The sequence below is a fragment of the Cygnus atratus genome, chromosome Z (genome assembly GCF_013377495.2).
Source record: "Cygnus atratus isolate AKBS03 ecotype Queensland, Australia chromosome Z, CAtr_DNAZoo_HiC_assembly, whole genome shotgun sequence".
NCBI lineage: Eukaryota > Metazoa > Chordata > Aves > Anseriformes > Anatidae > Cygnus > Cygnus atratus.
In genome coordinates, this window is record NC_066396.1 from 49,567,237 (window position 1) to 49,583,996 (window position 16,760).

Below are 16,760 nucleotides of genomic sequence, written 5' to 3' on the forward strand. Positions count from 1 at the left end.
TCTCGAAGGTACAAAAAACAACCAATTTTTGCAGAGAGGTACAAGACATTCTGCAGCTCTAAGCAAACTTCAAAGCATCGTGGTGCCACAAAAGAAATGTACATACACTTACACGGCCCTCTTGGATATAGTAAAAATACATTTACCAAAATTACTATAGCAAAATGATAAGAAAAAATATTTTTCTGTGTGTTTTACAGTATTTTGCATTCTTGCCCTTTCATTCCAGGCAACTACCTTCAATAGGTGCAACTATTTTCCCCCAGCATAGGAAGAAAAATATCTTCAACTATAAAAATGTCAAGTACAAGAAAAGGGGAATCCAAAATACTGACACCTGACTTCATTTGTTACAGCAGGATAGATTTATACCTAACACATTATTTTTAAAAAACAATTAAAAACTCTAAGAGCATTTAATAAAACTGTTTCATTTGCCAAGTTAGGAACTTTCCTAATCATTTTGTCATCAGCTACTTCAATCCTAGCTAAATCCCCTGGCTTCTGGGACTAAGATTCATGCACTTAGCAAATTTTGCCCAAAGTTGACATAAAGTTACAGAAAAAGTCACTGCGCTTTATCATAATCAAAAATAGAAATCTGTACACTTCTGGTAGGATAAAAACTGGTCCGTAAGAAAGTCCTTTTGGTGATGAAAAGTTATTTGATAGTTGGTGCACTGCAGTCTGTAGCTGGAAAAAAAAATCTTTCAAGGGAAATGAAAAGCCGAAAAGCTAAGTTTAATTGAAGCTGGAAGCAAAAATACATATATATAAAGGACAGAAAGGCACTGATGTAACTATGAAGAGAAATGAAGAACAAACGGAAAGCTAAATTCCTGAGATTTACAGAAGCAAAACTGCAATAAATGTGTAGAAACACAGCTTAAAAGCTCTGAAGAAGCTTAACTTACATCCCTTGGGAGTTTGGCTACCAATCAGGCACAAGTTTTAAATGTATGCATATGTACATATAAATGTGTATTCCTGCACAAACAGATTTACAACGTAGAGCTTATGTAGTAGTTAAGGCCATGCGTACTTCCTCTGCATTGCAGTCTTGTATAAACATACTTTATTTCTTTAGTTCATCTGCTTTCATCCCAGGAGCAGGAAATAAAGGAGCTCGTTTACACATGCCATACCCAGAAAGGGCACCATGAACACACTCTAACACCAGCAAATGAGTCATCCTTCAGATGTTAACTTGCTCTTGACTAGTTGTTAAATAAATAAATAAAGGCTAGGTTCACAAATGCAATTTAATGCAATCTTGAAAATATGAAATCAGAGTTTCAAGTGTAGAAAAAGAAAAAAAAAAGGAAAGGGAAAGGGAAAAAGGGAAAGGGCAAAAAGGGAAAGGGAAAAAAGGGAAAGGGAAAAAGGGAAAAACACCAAAAGGCACAAAATGATAATCCTATTTGAAAAATATTAAAATGAATGCTGCAAGTTTCTAAATCATGTTTCACCCCAATCTGAAAATTTAAGAAAAAAGTCTGTTCTGTTTTGTAAGTCAGTAAGTGTTTAGTCGTCAATATTCTAACTGCTTAGTTAAACTAGCACATTCCAGAAGAGACTTATTTTAGACTTTTTCTGATTATTTTTTTTTTTTAACATTCAAAAGGGTTAATGTACCAAACTCCAAGCAATGTGGAAAATGACTGTGGAAAATGTGACTCCAAAGCACTCCGTTAAAATAAATGAAAAGGTAACCTTCACTTTCATAGGTTTGTTTCAAGACTAAATTATACATAAAACAGCACTCACAAAGTCTGTGTCAGTTACCAGGCTTCTTATCCTCCTCCAGAATTTTCTGAAATTATACATCTAGTTTAAGATGTTCTTTGTTTCCTGAAGTACAGGTATGTTTTAAAAGAATTCTCAAAAGAAGAACAAAAATCTTTTCTAAGTGTAATACCTAGAAAGCCAATAATACTCAGGTGGAACTATACATTTATTTGTTGTCCAGTTTCAAATATGTACTGAAGAGTAACTAACCTGTGGACTAACCCTGAGCTTAAAACATTAGCCAATACTGGACAGATGGAATAAACTCTTCAAAGCTCAGCAGTTCTAGCTACACTCTAAATTAATACATGCATTTTAAAAATATTTAATGTTACATAAATAAATAAAATACATAAATAAAAACAAACATATTAGAGCAGCATATAAGAAAATGACTTAAAATATACCTTCTCATAAAAAAAAATGAAAATAGGTGGAAAACCAGTTTGGTAATGATAACCACAGAATGAATAAACACCTAAAATGATCCAGCTACACTTTATGCCTATTTGTCTATTCGTAGAGAACTCCCAAGAAACATACAAAAATGGAAAAGTGTCTTATAAGCTTATTCTTCTAAAAAAAGACCCATATCCTATTTTTATGTCTAATGAAATACCAGAGTAGCTATAAGTATGTTTAATTAGTGCTTATTTCAAATACTTTTTTATGGAAACATTAGGGGATTTTGTTTCTTTGTTTAGCTCTTCTATTTTACAACTTCCAGTTTCTCTCTTTCTGAGCATTTTCTATTTTAGCAGAATCTTAGTATTCTGAGTTTATCAAAGGATGTGAAGTTGGAATCAACCCATCAACTCTGGGAGAAGGGAGAGGGACTCTTACTATCATAGCCTGTAAAGATAGGCTTTGCTCACACACACTTTGCCCAACTCCATACTCTTTGCCTGTTAAGTCTGCAACATGCTACTCATCTCCAAAAAGGCTCAAGTAATACAGTCAAACAAAACACTCTGTCAAAGTATGACTAATAAACTTGATCAAACTTGTAAGTGTGGAAGGGAAGTTTATATTTCAGAGCACCAAGGAAGTAACAAGATTTTGAAAACAAAGAAAATTCTAGGAATACCTTTAGGAAATGCTGCTTTCCATGTGTTTTGGTTTATCTGATTTTAAGGTAAAAGGCAGAAAATAATTTCAGGGAAAACGTAAACATGTCAGGGTTTCCCAGTGCTTTGTTTCATGGATTCACTTACAGCACTGAATATACTCTTGATCCTAAACCAGGCAAGTTCTTCACCTGCAAGCCTATTTTTAAAAATCAAGCTTATTCCTTGCATAATGTGACAGGCACTGTCAAAAGGGTTGATGTGATGGTTTCAAATGAGATGACTGTTACAATAGCTGTGTCACAATTGCATTGTCTCATATCAAACACTATTTTTAAACACACTAAAAGCTAGCCTTCCACACTAGACTTTTATGGAGATATCACTCCAAATATTCCAATTGCACAGAAGTTTTGAGAACACATTTCCGATAAAACAAGAACAAACATGAGAAAAAGTTGAACATATTTAGGTTTAAATTTCTGTGTAGGGTGAGAGATGATTCACAATACCCATATACACAACTAAAGACAATTTGTAATCATTTTGGAACTTTTCCTCATTTTTTTCATCGTGTTTGTCTGTGGGATGCTTTGGTAATTCAAAAAGGGTCTTATTCTTTAAGAGGAAAACCTTTAAAATGTACAAACATTCAAAACAGACTAGAAAGCTGTTAGCTAGCCCACATAGTCCTGCATATAAATACCTGCTGGCATCTTAGAGGAAACCATGTTACAAGGAAGGCACCCACATTAAACCACACAAAGAAGTCCGCTAGCACCTTGGAAACTCAGCACTGAGAGTCAGAAATACACAGGTGTCAACTCAAAAAAAAAAGTTGAACAGTATTTCCTATCGGGGCACAGCCAGAAAGACAGGACATCCAATACGCAAACAATCCAGAAACCTATGAACAGCAAACTCTTCACCAGGCTGAGAAGAAGCCCCCTCAGCACTTGGCTCTGTAGCTCACATGCCCTCCACCACTGAAGAAGCCACAGCTGTGGCCTTGTGTGTGCCAGCACACACCTCTGTGTTGGCTGTGGATGACACCATCTGAATCCTTCACAACAGAGATACCAGGAACTCCAATTCTTGCTGTCCTACTGATCCACATGGGTGAACACTGAAGACCCGCAATAAGTTTAAGTACAAGGCACAACTGGTTTCTCATCCTGAGCCTTCCCAACTGCCAGCCAAGATGACCCTGCAGGATGATGTGGGGCAACAGAGAAATGACCCAATGTCAGCACTATGATTACTGCAATAGCGTATACATTTAACGACTTTCATATCATTTGGTATCTTGTACACACAGCAACTTTGTACGTATGGAACGGTATGGATATGAATAATGAATGATACAGATAATGATATGGAATGGTATGGAAATACAACTCACTTTTCCAACCAGGTGAGAATCATGTTAAAGTTACCAAGTTTGATAACTACCATTAACATTGCTGTAATGAGATAGCTTTTAAAATAGTTAAGAGAGCAGATACACAATTCTGTATCAGTAATTGGCCATTTATGCAAATAGTTTTGAGGCCTCTGTGATCATCCTGTTCCTCTCCTCATACCCTCAGAGATGCTGCTACAATCTTAATGATCCACTGTTTCATGAATTGTTATTCAAAGGTCACTGGTATCTCATTCTACACTTTTTTTTAACACAATCATTGCATTTGTTACTACTAAATGTAGCTGCCCAAAACCAAAGTGTAAGTGTGGGTACTGCTGCTTCAAGATCGAGCATGCCAGTACCCAAATGGCCAAACACCATCTTATCTCTGCCAAAGGCAAATATACCTCTAATGCCTATGTTTGGTGTAGTGTTCAACTCAAAGTTTGACTGTGAGGTAAAGTACTTTCAGAGGAAGCAGATGATGGCTTGAAAGGGTTCCAGAACCTCAGGAGACAGTCACAGTGCCAGATGCACTGTAAAGGGAACCTTTCTGAGCAAGCAATTTGATCTAAATAGACATTTTCACAGGATAATTGCTGTAAATACTGGGAATCAACAACAAATAGGATATTAAAGAACTTTTATTCAAAAAAAAAAAAATGTCGAACTACTGAGACTATGCTTTCTATGGTTTTCACAGTACTTTGTAGAAAGAAAAAGACCACAGGAAAATGCAAACAGCCATTAATGTGGGCTGCTTGTATGTACAGTCAAAGTAAAAATTTTTTTTCAAGTATCAAAGCATGCATTACCAAAAGATTTAAAGTATAAGGGACATTTTCTATGAATGTAGCTTTAATGCATATTTTCTCCTGCAGAAAGGGGAAAAAGACTACAAAAATAAAAGCCTTACAAAATTAGCATTACATTAAGTGTCCCAACTATGTTGATGAATGGTCTTTAAATCTGTTTGTGTTGCATTTGTCATTTTTCAGTTTCTGAAAAAAATCCTTCTGCTTTGCTGATAGCCAGTATTTAAACGCTGACAATGTTTGATTTCTGCTAGAATTGTTACAGCCACCTAATTTATGACTTGTATTTTAGTTTGTCCTTTTGTGGAAGTACACTATTTAATCTTTTATACATCTAGGTTACAAATTACAAAACCATCTTTTGAAACCAGAAATGTCATATAAATAAAAAGGAAGGTGGGAGGAAAAAGCAACCAGCCTTTTTTTTTTTCCCCCCAAATAACCAAGAGTCAAGGCCCTCCTAAAATGCAAAGCAAGAAACACGATCTCAGTTTTTTAACTATATTTTTGTTTTCCAATGAATAAAACAAGTATGAGTCACTAACACCAAGCTAGACTCTTCATTCACAGAAAAGCATTTCTAGGCTTCAAAATTAGTGGAGGAGAGATGCTCAATTGAAATATGGACTCTGAGAACACAGAAGGCCCTCTTTAATCTCTATTATTATTGATTTGGGGAAGCAAAAGTTGTTAACACATGAAAAAACAGCACAGAGGCTTTTTAGAGAAGCATTTTACACCCTATTATATTACAACCTTTTCGCTAAAGGTGTAATAAACCTTGCATCACCAAAACTGTAGAATCAGTTAAGAAACACATCAAAACAAAGACAGGTTTTGTGCAGAAAGCAGGAGGGAAATGACCTGTGCACAGCACAAAGCCCCCACCAGGCTGTTGGGCACTGCTCTGCAGCTAGGTCACAGTTGAGCTTTTACTCTTGGCCAGCTGCATATAAGCTGCTACCAAGGTAGGCAGCCTGTTACTGGCCTCCCTGGTCACTCCCCGGCACCACCACCCCTTTGTTCCTCCATCAGGCAGGGGGTTGGGCAGATCACCCCCCAGCCCTGCCCACCACGGGCCCACATAGCAGAGTGGTGCAGAGAAGGATGGCCACTGAGGGCAGCCATCATCCCTCAGGCCCAGCCACTGGTAACACTGACTGGGGGCATCTGCTGAATCGTAGCCCCAGGGCTGGCTTGTGCCTCCTCCACTCCACACAAGCGCCTGAGAAACCCTGTTATTAGATTCATTTCCCAGCAATCTGATGACTAATTTAAAGTGGAGGAGCCTGATCAGGAGAGAGAGCGAGATGGATCACCTCAGCCATATGACGTGGCACACGGGAAACCATGCCTCAGCCACAGCTTCCAGATGAGCACAGTGGGGATTAAGCTCTAGAAAATTACTCTCAGAGCAAGAGTGGATCACTGTGGGTTTGTACACCTCTTCTTTTCCTATTCATTCAGATGGAAAAAATATTCTTGAAAAGCAAAGTTGTAGCCCTCTCCTTGTCACCCAGTACAAGCATATAAACCAGCATACGCATACAAGCAAGCACACCATACTTGCTATATTTCTACACAAAAAAAGAGAACTAAGCCTGAGAGGCAGCCAGGCTAACCTATACCACCACAGCCACCTGTCAAAGATCAAGCACCTCAGGTTTTCTCAGGAGTTCTTCAATTTCTTTTATCCTCACCAAAAAGAGATTTTCGGTTTCTTGGGAAAGAAATCTAGTAACAAAATGATGCAACAAAGATTTAACTTTTCTACAGTTTTTCTATTTCTGTGAATCTAAATGGAACTGTTTCCAGTTTATATCAGTCTTCTGCAAGACCCAAAACCCTCCTGAAAGCAGTGATGGTCAGAAAAATCTTGCAGTTCAGCAGGTCTCAGTTTAATACTTCAGTACAACAAGAGGACTTCGAGACAAATTTGGAACTGATTATGCAGAATGCCCAAGCCACAGTCTTTGGTTTTGCACATACACCTATAAAAATAATTCCTCTTCTAGCACCGAAATAGTGTGGATGATCTTAGGCAGTGATGGAAAAGAACAAAGTGAGAGTTTCAATAACCTAGGGAAAAAGTAAACCCCCATCACAGTCTAATTTTACAACTTGCAATTCTGCAATCAGTTCAGACCATACTAAGCAACCAGCTTCACAACACAAGGGGGTGAAACTATGCCCAAGCATGAACTGAACCTGTGGACCCTTTGGTTTATCAGAATATCCACAGCTTTTCTGAAACCAAAATATTAAATTTGCAACTCTGCATCATAGCAAAAATAAAATTTGTTCCGAAAGACTCTTGGAAAATATATGTCTAAAATAACTTAATATTCCAAGTTTTTTATATATAAAGTGTAGATATTTTAAAACAGCGATCTTAAGTAAATCAGTAAAGTGGCCTGCAATACTTTTGGTCTGTTCCATATCATCTCTAAATTGATACAGATGGGAATCACCCATTTTTCCTGCCTCAAAATAGCTAGGCTTGGGCTGCTCTCTCTCTCCAGCATACCCTACTTCACTCAGATTTAATACTAGGATAGCACTCTAAGTAGCTTTGTCTTAATCATCTGCATCTTCTGGAGGATCTGTTGCGCAGGCAACAAGGTTAGAGATTCTTCTAACAGACAGAAATACTAGACAGAAATGAGAAGCTGCTATTAAAATGTCTAAAACCTTTGTTAACTTTTGCTTTACCATTCTTCATTATATAGACACAGGGTCCTCAGGAGCAACTGAGGGTCAAGACTGGTGTCACTCTACTCCAGATCCCATAAAAACACATGGTCCTGTTCCATTAAGTTTGAACTTTCAGGCTCCAATCTTAGCATTAAAAGCTGACGTTCTGGGGAGTCCTATAACTCAAGTCTCCAAAAGAGAAAAAAGCAGACTTGTTTTTTTGCTCTGTCTATCACACTTTGTCTCTATCTCACTTACACTCAATTCCCGGAACAAAAATTTCCTAATGTTCAACTTCAAAATAAATTACAACCATGGTGATAATGTTATCTTTTTTGTTCTCTTCCCCAAAATTCCTCCCAAGAAGACAAAACAGGAAAAAATAAACAGAACAAAAAATTTCCAAAATACTCCTGTCATGTAGAATCATATTTCTGCTACTGATACAGATCAGCAGGCATCAAATGCCTGTAAGGATTTTTAAATGACCTTATACAGACAAAGCACAAACATATCAGAATGTAAGATTAAGCTACCAATGTAGCACACTGTTTAAAAGTCTGATTAAGAACTGCTAGCCAAACATCGATTCCCATCTCCACAATTAATATCTTCCCAGCTCTAATAGTGCAACTGGTGTATTTTTTTTACATGCTAATTTACAATAGTTGTTGAAGTAGTCTCTAGAAACACCCTTCTATAAGGGATAAGATTTCCACACCCAAAAACTGCACCAAGTACTAACTATTCAAGATTTATTGTTTATTCACTATTCATGCGCTGCAGCCTACCAAACCCATTTTTAAATGGCCACCTTTTCCCAGGCCTTTCAGAAAAAAACCACTAACGCACAAAACCAATTATTTTTCCTGTCTTTTTGTCTTTAATAGCACATAACCTCTTTCAGTGGCCCATTTAAATGATTTTCCTGCTTAATGAGGTAATGCCACAAGGGCAAGCATACATTAATATCAAAGAACCAGTCAAAATAACCAAACTTGTATTCATCATATTAGCTATCACCCTTCACCCTTTCTGTCAGTTGCACACACAGTCTATTTTTATCTACAAAGATAGTCTTGCTATTAACCACAATATTTTCAGTAAAATAACCCTGAATTTTAGTTATGGCATTGCAAACAAACTTTTCTGGAACTGCAACACATCTTTATTACTTCAGAAAATGCTGCTACTGAATGAAGTCATTTGTTCTAAAAATGACTTCAGCATAGTAAGATTTGTTACACTGTGTGTGTCTGTAATAAATTTAAACCCTGTTCCTACAGTAAGTAAAATACTGTTGAAATTATATCATAGACACGGGCAGTGTAACAAATTTTGTATCTGTACAAGAGAAAAAATAGTCACATTTCTGCTTTTGCCCGTAAGGAACTCTATTCAAATGCATCTGAATAATTAAGAAAATACAGGCAATTCCTCTTCAAATACCACAACATATTTTACAAACCTGTGGTGCAGAAGAAAAAGATATGCCACATGCTTATACAAAAATAATTTTTAAAGGGCTCCAACCTTTACAACATACATCTAATATGGCAGCATCCTGCCAAGGATTATATATAGAAACCCTAAAGGTAGTAATGCTTTAGCAACTTAGAGCATAGCAATACTTACAACATGGCTGCTCACAGATACAAGCTACAGTAACTGTCATCAAATGAAAATTGAAAAATACAAGTAGAAATAAATATGCTTACAGCAACATGCTGTGAATGTTTTCCTATCTTTTTTCCTTGCAGTCTGCAGTTTACATTCTGATGCATGCATTAAAGCAGAATTTTGGTGGAAGGAGATGGCAGATAGAGCTACTTAGGTTGCAAGATGCAAAACCCTGTAAATAAACACCACCTTGCAACAAATACTGTTACTTACCTCATATGACCAAACACACTGTGTTCCTCCAAACCTTCGGACACACCTTCCCACCTCCACATCCTCGTGAGTGGTGTACATCTCCCTAAGGCATTCACCTATGTGTGGCACCATCCTCCTGAGGACCTCCCGGCTGAAGATCATTCCTGGCCCTCCCATGCAGAAATTTTCTCCAGGCTCAAGCCCCAGTTTTCCGAGTTCTTCAATGTTGCCCAGACCAGTCTGTCCCAAGTACAGAGGTTTACTGCTGTTCAACGAGCGAAGAAACTCCTCCAATTTTTCACCTAAGATAAAAGATTACTGTTATTTCTGTCTATACTACCAGCCATCTGTTTTTCTCTGTCTCAAACTTTTTTTTTTAATGCAAGAGGCACTTTAGACTATCACAGGAAACGACTTCCAATGCAGTATTCCATGCCTAATTGAAAATATCCTTGAACAAGATTCCATTTCTCAGACTTTGTTGTTGTTTAAATTCATATCCCCAATTAATATTTCAATGGTATTTTCATTCAGCCTAAAGAGAGAATATGATCAAAACCTTGTCCTGTTCAACCAATACTGATGGAAAACTGTCCCCTGCTTGTTTAAAACTCCCTAAAGCTCAACAATTTGTCAATATAGTTCTAGGTTGAGGAGGACAGTGAGGGGAAGTGTCAGGTTCATTTAATATGATTGATTTTTGTAAAGACAAGAACAAACCTAAATTAAGTAGCATAAGGTTGATAGAGAATTATTTCCTGTACTTCCTCTAGGATCTTGGTGAAAATCAGGCACTTTCCGAACTATGCCTAGTGCTACGCTGTTTACACACTTTTCCTTTACACAGCTTACCTATTTTTGCAAGAAACTGTGATTTAATATTTACTTGAAATTCAGAGTTGATGGATAGGTTAGCTTGGAGCCAATTAAAGAGAGGTTTTCTACAACTTGGAAATGAGCCCCAAGAAAACGGTGACACCTTTTACTTCTTCAACCAAACACGTGTACATGTGTGTGTGTAGTTCACAGATGAGTGACAGCTGACGAACAAGCAGTCTATTAAATGACTCAGACAAACCAAGAGACAAATAGGCAAGTGTGCAGTTACCTCAAGTTAACTTTCAACAGTTTGAACGATGCCTGTAACCTAGGCTTATGCTTACAGCCTCTGTTTTTTATTTTTTTTTAACCCAAGAACAGTGCATTTCACAAGTAACAGTGATTTTACTCTTATTACCAGAACGCAACCTTTTTCCTTGCAGCAGCAAACACACACCAAAAGGAAGCAGGTTTCAGAACATCCTTCCTAGCGCTGCTACAAAACCCTGACGGCGTCAGGGCCACCACTTCGCCGCCGCGAAGCACACCCCCAGCTTTACAAGTCGCCTTTCAGGGGCTGCGCCGGCTCAGCTACGGTGTCAGCGAGCCAACCGAGAACTTTTACGAGCGCTGATTTCCGCGGGGCACCCAACCGGAGCCTTCGGGACGAGCCCGGCTCCCGGCGGCGCCGCCCGGAGGGGACGGGACGGGACCCACGGCAGAGCATCCCCGAGGATCCCACGCCCACGGGGGACCGCGCATCCCCTCCCCGGGGCTCCCCCGCCTTCCTCCCTCCCTCCCTGTGTCCCTCCGGCCGTCGGGGCGCCCGCGGTCACCTTTGATGTAGACGTCGTCGTCCGCCCGCATGAACCACTCGTACTTGTCCAGGTAGTGGTCGTGCATGTACTTGATCATCATGAAGGACTTCTTCTGCGGCGGGTACGAGTCGTCCACGCCGGGCAGGGCGATGACGGGCAGCGGGGGCAGCCCGGGGGGCGCGGCGGAGCCCTGGCTGGAGAAGAACTCCACGCGGCCGGGCACCGAGGGAGCCCACGTCCTCTGGGCCGCCACCGCCCGGCTGCCCAGGTACTTCTGGGCCGTCATCACCCCCACGTAGAGGAAGTTGCGGGGCTTGGCGCAGCCCCCCGCGCCCCCCCAGTCCCCGCTGCCGTTGTGGCTGCCACCGGGCCGGCCGCTCCGCTTCTCGCCGCCTTCCTCCTCCTCCTCCGGTTCCCCTTCCCCGCCGCCGGCGGGGCTGGACACCGTGCCCTCCTCCGCCCAGGGGCTGCTCCTCACGCCCATGCCGCCCAGCACCGCCGCAGCCGCCTGCTGCCCGCCCGCCGCCGCGGCGCCCCCGGCCGCCCCCGGCCCCGCCGAGCGCCCGTAGTAGGAGCAGAGGCTGGCGCCGCGCCTCTTCTTCTCGCTCATCTCGGCCACCCTGGGGGCGATGAGCCAGGAGGCGGCGGTGAAGCCCAGCACCAGCCCCAGCACCACGCTCAGCCAGGGTCTCCGGGACCGCGCTGCCATGGCGCGGCCGGGGCGGCGTCCACCCGCCGCGTCCCGACGGAGGCGACCCCCGGCCCCGGCCGGCGGCTCCCGGCGCTGTTCCCTTGCCCCGCCGCGGCGGCCCGGGCGGCCGCGCTGCTCCCGAGGCAAACTTCTCCGGGCGGGCGGGCGGAGCACTAGCGGCGGCCCCTTGGCTCCGCTGGCACCTTGTCACCGCCGCGGCTGGTCCCTCCCCGCCCCTCCCACCGCTCTGCCTCCTCCACACGGCGGCGGCCCCGGCCCCCGCTGCTCGCCGCTCCACCGCCTTCCTCCGCGGCTTCCGAGCGCCTCACCCCGGAGGGCGCTGCCGCCGCCGACGGTCCCCGCGCCGCGCCGCGCCGGGGAAGTCGCGGCCGCCGCCGCCGCTCCGGAAGGAAGCGATTTTTTTTTTCGGTCGCCGCTGGCGGCTCACCCGCGCCGCCGCCCCGACGCCCGGCCTGGCCCCGCCGGCCCCCGGCGCCCCCCTACGGCCGCGGGGCGCTGGGGGACAGGGGCGGCCCCCGAGGGGCGGCGGGGAGACGCTGGGGTCCTCGGCCGCCCCGCTGCACCTCGACCGAGGGCGGCCGCGGGACCGTCCCGTCGCGGTGTGTCACCGACAGGGTGGTCCCAACCTGGCAGATGGAGGGGGGCCGTCCTCTGCCCCTGCTTCCCGGCACTGAGCAGCTGGTAACTTTGCGGCCAAGGACGGCCGTCTTCCCCGAGGGCATCTTTTGTCTCCCTTATTGCCGCGGCCCGGGAATGTGATCGCGAACTCCAAGATGCTGGGGCAGATCCGCATCCTGCCGACCCCCCCGGCCTCGGGGTGACTGCGCTGTCCGCAGGGTGCCAGCCGGGTAGCCTACACAGACAGCAGCAGTTCCAGTGTTTTAAGATCTCCTTCTGATCTCCTGTGTCTATATTCAGCCCTGATGTAATTGTGCGAAATCCATAAAGGTAAATGGTTCCTAGCACCCAAATTGCCATTTCACTGAAATTAATCCAGGTTACTGAAGCATGTGTTTAATCGTTTGCCAGCGAAATCATCCATTTTTGTAGTTCTCTAAGCCTATGGCTGTCTATTACTTAACCTTTTATTAACTCTCACATGTGAATGCCAGGGTGAGAGGAGTGGGATGGATGCTGGTATTGTGTGATGCTAGCAAAAGTGATGAAAGAGTAGTGAAAGAAAAAGATTTGAGTCTTTTTCCAAACAGACAGAAATTACTTTCTACACATAACAGAAAAAAAGAAGCCCAATGAGCGTAGTCCTTAGCTATGAAGAAGTCACTTACAGAAGTAATTTTCATTTTTTTCCTGGAAAATGCAGTGAATGGACTGTGCGTTCTTTGTGTTTTTGAGATGTGCAAGCATCAGGCGCAGAAAACATACCCTCCAGCTTTCCCAAGGCAGAGCATCCTTTCCAAAGCTGCCCATCGTTCATTTCCTCTCCATGTGTAGGCAGGCTGGAGCATTTATCATGCCAAGCAGCAAGGCTGTGCGTAACAGGCCCACGTTTGTGTTCGCTCACAGCTGTCACCACTAAAAATGACAGCCCAAGCAATGTGTCCAGACACAGAAATGCCCCCGAGCTGTGCTACTTGCAACAAGGCGGCAGATCCTGGGTCTGTCCTACCTGGGCTAGTGACAGGCAGAGAGCTGAGAGAGCAGGCTGCCTGGGTGATCTCTTTTCTCAATGCTCCCTTCCTAAATTTCCCTGTATGTGTCATATTTTACTTTAATCCGCACTTAAAAGCTGAGAAAAGGTGAGAACATTTAACAAATTAAAAACTGTTAAATGGCAACCAGCCTTGTTGGACTTGGCAATGGTCGTGAATTGATTTCCTGCCTCAGAAAGGCTGTGATAACAGCTGTGAGAGTTGTGCTTCATGTACAGCTGTCCTTCAGGAAGCAGTCACCATAGCATTAGAGATTATCAGCATTACTAGTGTCTCAGCTTTCCATATGTGTCTTCCACTTAAAAATACTATCTCCCACTCCTTTCCACTCCCACACACAACTTTGCTGGGTCCCAGCAAGTCATACACAGTGCTACTTCCAGCAGTGAGGGCTCCTGTACACCTACACAACCCCATTGCCACAGCCTCCTCAGTTTTCAGACAACTTACTGTTGTGGGCTTGCACAGGTATATGACACTGGGCTACTTCCATTGCTTTCCCATAAATTGAAATGAAACCTTCAGTCAGTGTCAGCAGCGCTGACTCCTCACGTCTGACAGCTGGGGAAAGAGCACTAATTTTTGTCAGGAAAAAAAAAAAAAAAGGCAGGTAGACCCGTGGAACCATAAATATTTTAAACACTTCCAAAATGAAACTGAGCTTTAAGGTGTGTGTTTTCAAAACAGGTTATAAAGGAACAGTGTATAGGGTATTTGGAGCAGAAATATTACAGATGTGTACCTGCACTTATATTTTCAGCTCAATGCTATACCAGTGTTTTAATACACTGCAGGGAAATCTGTTGAAGACTTTTATTTTTATTTTTCTATAGGGACAGACCAAGGCACAGACTGGACTGCTTTTATATGAGCAACTCTGGCATCTAGTGGTTAAAAACAGTCCTGCATCTGTGTACAGGAAAGTAATGAAACCTGAAATGTCTTTCCAATTAAAATAAGTAGTGGTTAAAATAATGTGTTAAACCAGATAACATTAATTCATGGCTACGTGTCTTGTTACACGTTATGATACATTTGGTAAGAATATCATCAACGTCACATTGAATGTCTTTGGAAGCAATAAGACGAGGCTAGGTGATAGCTTCAAAAGCTTGAAAGATAGTTTTGCAATAGATATTGGATTGAAAATTAGACAATCTGCCTTCTGTCCACTGTGACATGTACTTCAAATTGTAATCCTGTGGGAGTCTCTCAGCATTTTATTTTTTTCTCCTGTAAAAAAAGGTAGAAAATGTAATCTCCCATTTCACCCCAGTAGCTTTATAGCCTTGAATAACTTTTTACACACTTGTCCTTTGTTGAAGGAACTGCAGAAACATGAAGGTGTATTAGTCCTTTGTAATACTTTTAAACTAAGACTATATATATATAATATATATAGGAAGGAAAGGTCATCAGATACCACCAGAATTCAGAATTCAAATAACACCTTTTTACACTCACTGTATTTTTTAAGTAATTGTGATGACACAGAACCCAGTCATTTTGTCTTCAACAAGTCTGTAGGGAAGGTTTACATGTCTGCAGTGTCAAAGAGGAGCGGAGATAGTTGTTCCCAAACCTTCTCTCTCACTCATTAATAGGAGTCTTAAGACATGTTCTTTTCAGCTGTAAATATAAAGCCATCAGCGATAGATTGCTAGGAATTACCAAAAGGCTTTAAACTCAAAACTGGGCAGAAAATAAAGGAAGATAAGTCTCAGCAACATTCTTGGATGTTCTCATTCAACTAGTTTGTTGAGATGTCTGTCATGCTTACACTTGAGCTGTAGTTTATAGATTGTACCTATTGTATAAAAAAGCATCTAAAACAAGATAGCCTTAACTTCATTCACAATCTCCTCTCAGCATTCACAGGTGAAAAGCACTGACTAAAGCTAACTGCATTTTAAGTGAGGCTGAGGTTGTGAAATGGTATCTTTGGGCACAGTCTTTTATCTCACTAGTCCCATATCCTGTGTCAATAATATTAAGAAAGGATGCTATAAAAGTATGGGTTGGTCTGCTGAAACATACATAGCCCAGGAGCAGATTAGAGCTGAACAGGAAAGAGAAAGCATCTGATTTATTTTCCCCATCAGGAAGAAGCTCACTGAACTGAAGTCTGTTCCAGCTTTATTTAACTCACCCCCCAGATACCCTGCATACACAAATAAGTCCACTAGAACAGCAGGATTTCTTTCCTGCCTTAGGAATTCATTGTTAAAACATACAGTATGCCAGCTGTAAAAGAAAACTGAAGAGCAATTGTAAGGAAAAATTAATTTTTCCAGATATATCAGAGCTGTTATTTCAAATAGACCTCCTGACACTTAACTGTGTTAAATTCTGCTCTAAAGAGAGCTTCATGGAATAGCAAGATTAAATATATACATAAGTATATGTATACATCAAGATATACATCAAGATATCAAGTAGCTGTTACGGCATTTGTCGATAAAGCAGTTCAGTGACATTCCAGCTAAGAGGCCATTTACTTGGATTATCAGAGTTATGAGCATCTCAGCTCTCCATATGAATTTGTTTTGTTTGTGTGTGTTTGAACCAAATGAAACCATTGTACACAATCACAGTATGTTCTCCCCAAGACAGAATAAAATCTACCTTAGCATATAATAATTTTTTATTGATATTTTGCGATCCTAAGGACAGGTTTAGAGAATTTCAGAGTTGGAAAACAATTTTAGATACCTCTTTTGTATTATTATTAAGAGTATCTTGGTGACATAGTGTGAATTCAAAAAAGCAGTCTGAGGGATGACGTAAATTTATATTGTAACAGCCACTAAGGTGAATTCAAAGTCTTCTAAGTTACCAAAGAGTAATGACAATTAATGCCATTTTCAGAACAACAACAACAACAAAAAAAAAAAAGCTAGGGAAACAAACAAACAAAAACCACCACAGCCTAATAAAAATAAGGTGACATACTGATCTGCTTGATGGATGAAACAAGAAACTCATGACTAAAATACTCCTTTTTAAAAGGATTGGATTGACACTAATAATCACTAATCAGACAAGTCTGAAAATTTTGCAATAGGATCACAGAGTCTTTGAAGCCAAAACAAAGCTT

General features: G+C 41.8%; 1 protein-coding gene and 1 long non-coding RNA gene across 2 annotated transcripts in view; one reads left to right on the forward strand and one right to left on the reverse strand.

The window, feature by feature from the left end:
• The window catches only part of CHSY3 (chondroitin sulfate synthase 3), a 183,020-nt gene extending 170,932 nt beyond the window's left edge, over nucleotides 1–12,088 (reverse strand). Inside the window, exons 1-2 of the mRNA XM_035569919.2 lie at nucleotides 11,300–12,088; nucleotides 9,663–9,946 (exon numbers count right to left, since the gene is read on the reverse strand). Of these exons, the coding sequence (XP_035425812.1) occupies nucleotides 9,663–9,946; nucleotides 11,300–11,990 (975 nt within the window). The 5' untranslated portion in view covers nucleotides 11,991–12,088. The remainder of the gene's footprint in view (nucleotides 1–9,662; nucleotides 9,947–11,299) is intronic.
• Nucleotides 12,089–12,572: 484 nt separating this feature from the next.
• LOC118260023 (uncharacterized) overlaps nucleotides 12,573–16,760 on the forward strand; it is a 52,997-nt gene continuing 48,809 nt past the window's right edge. Inside the window, exon 1 of the long non-coding RNA XR_004782148.1 lies at nucleotides 12,573–12,941. This is a non-coding gene — a long non-coding RNA (uncharacterized LOC118260023). The remainder of the gene's footprint in view (nucleotides 12,942–16,760) is intronic.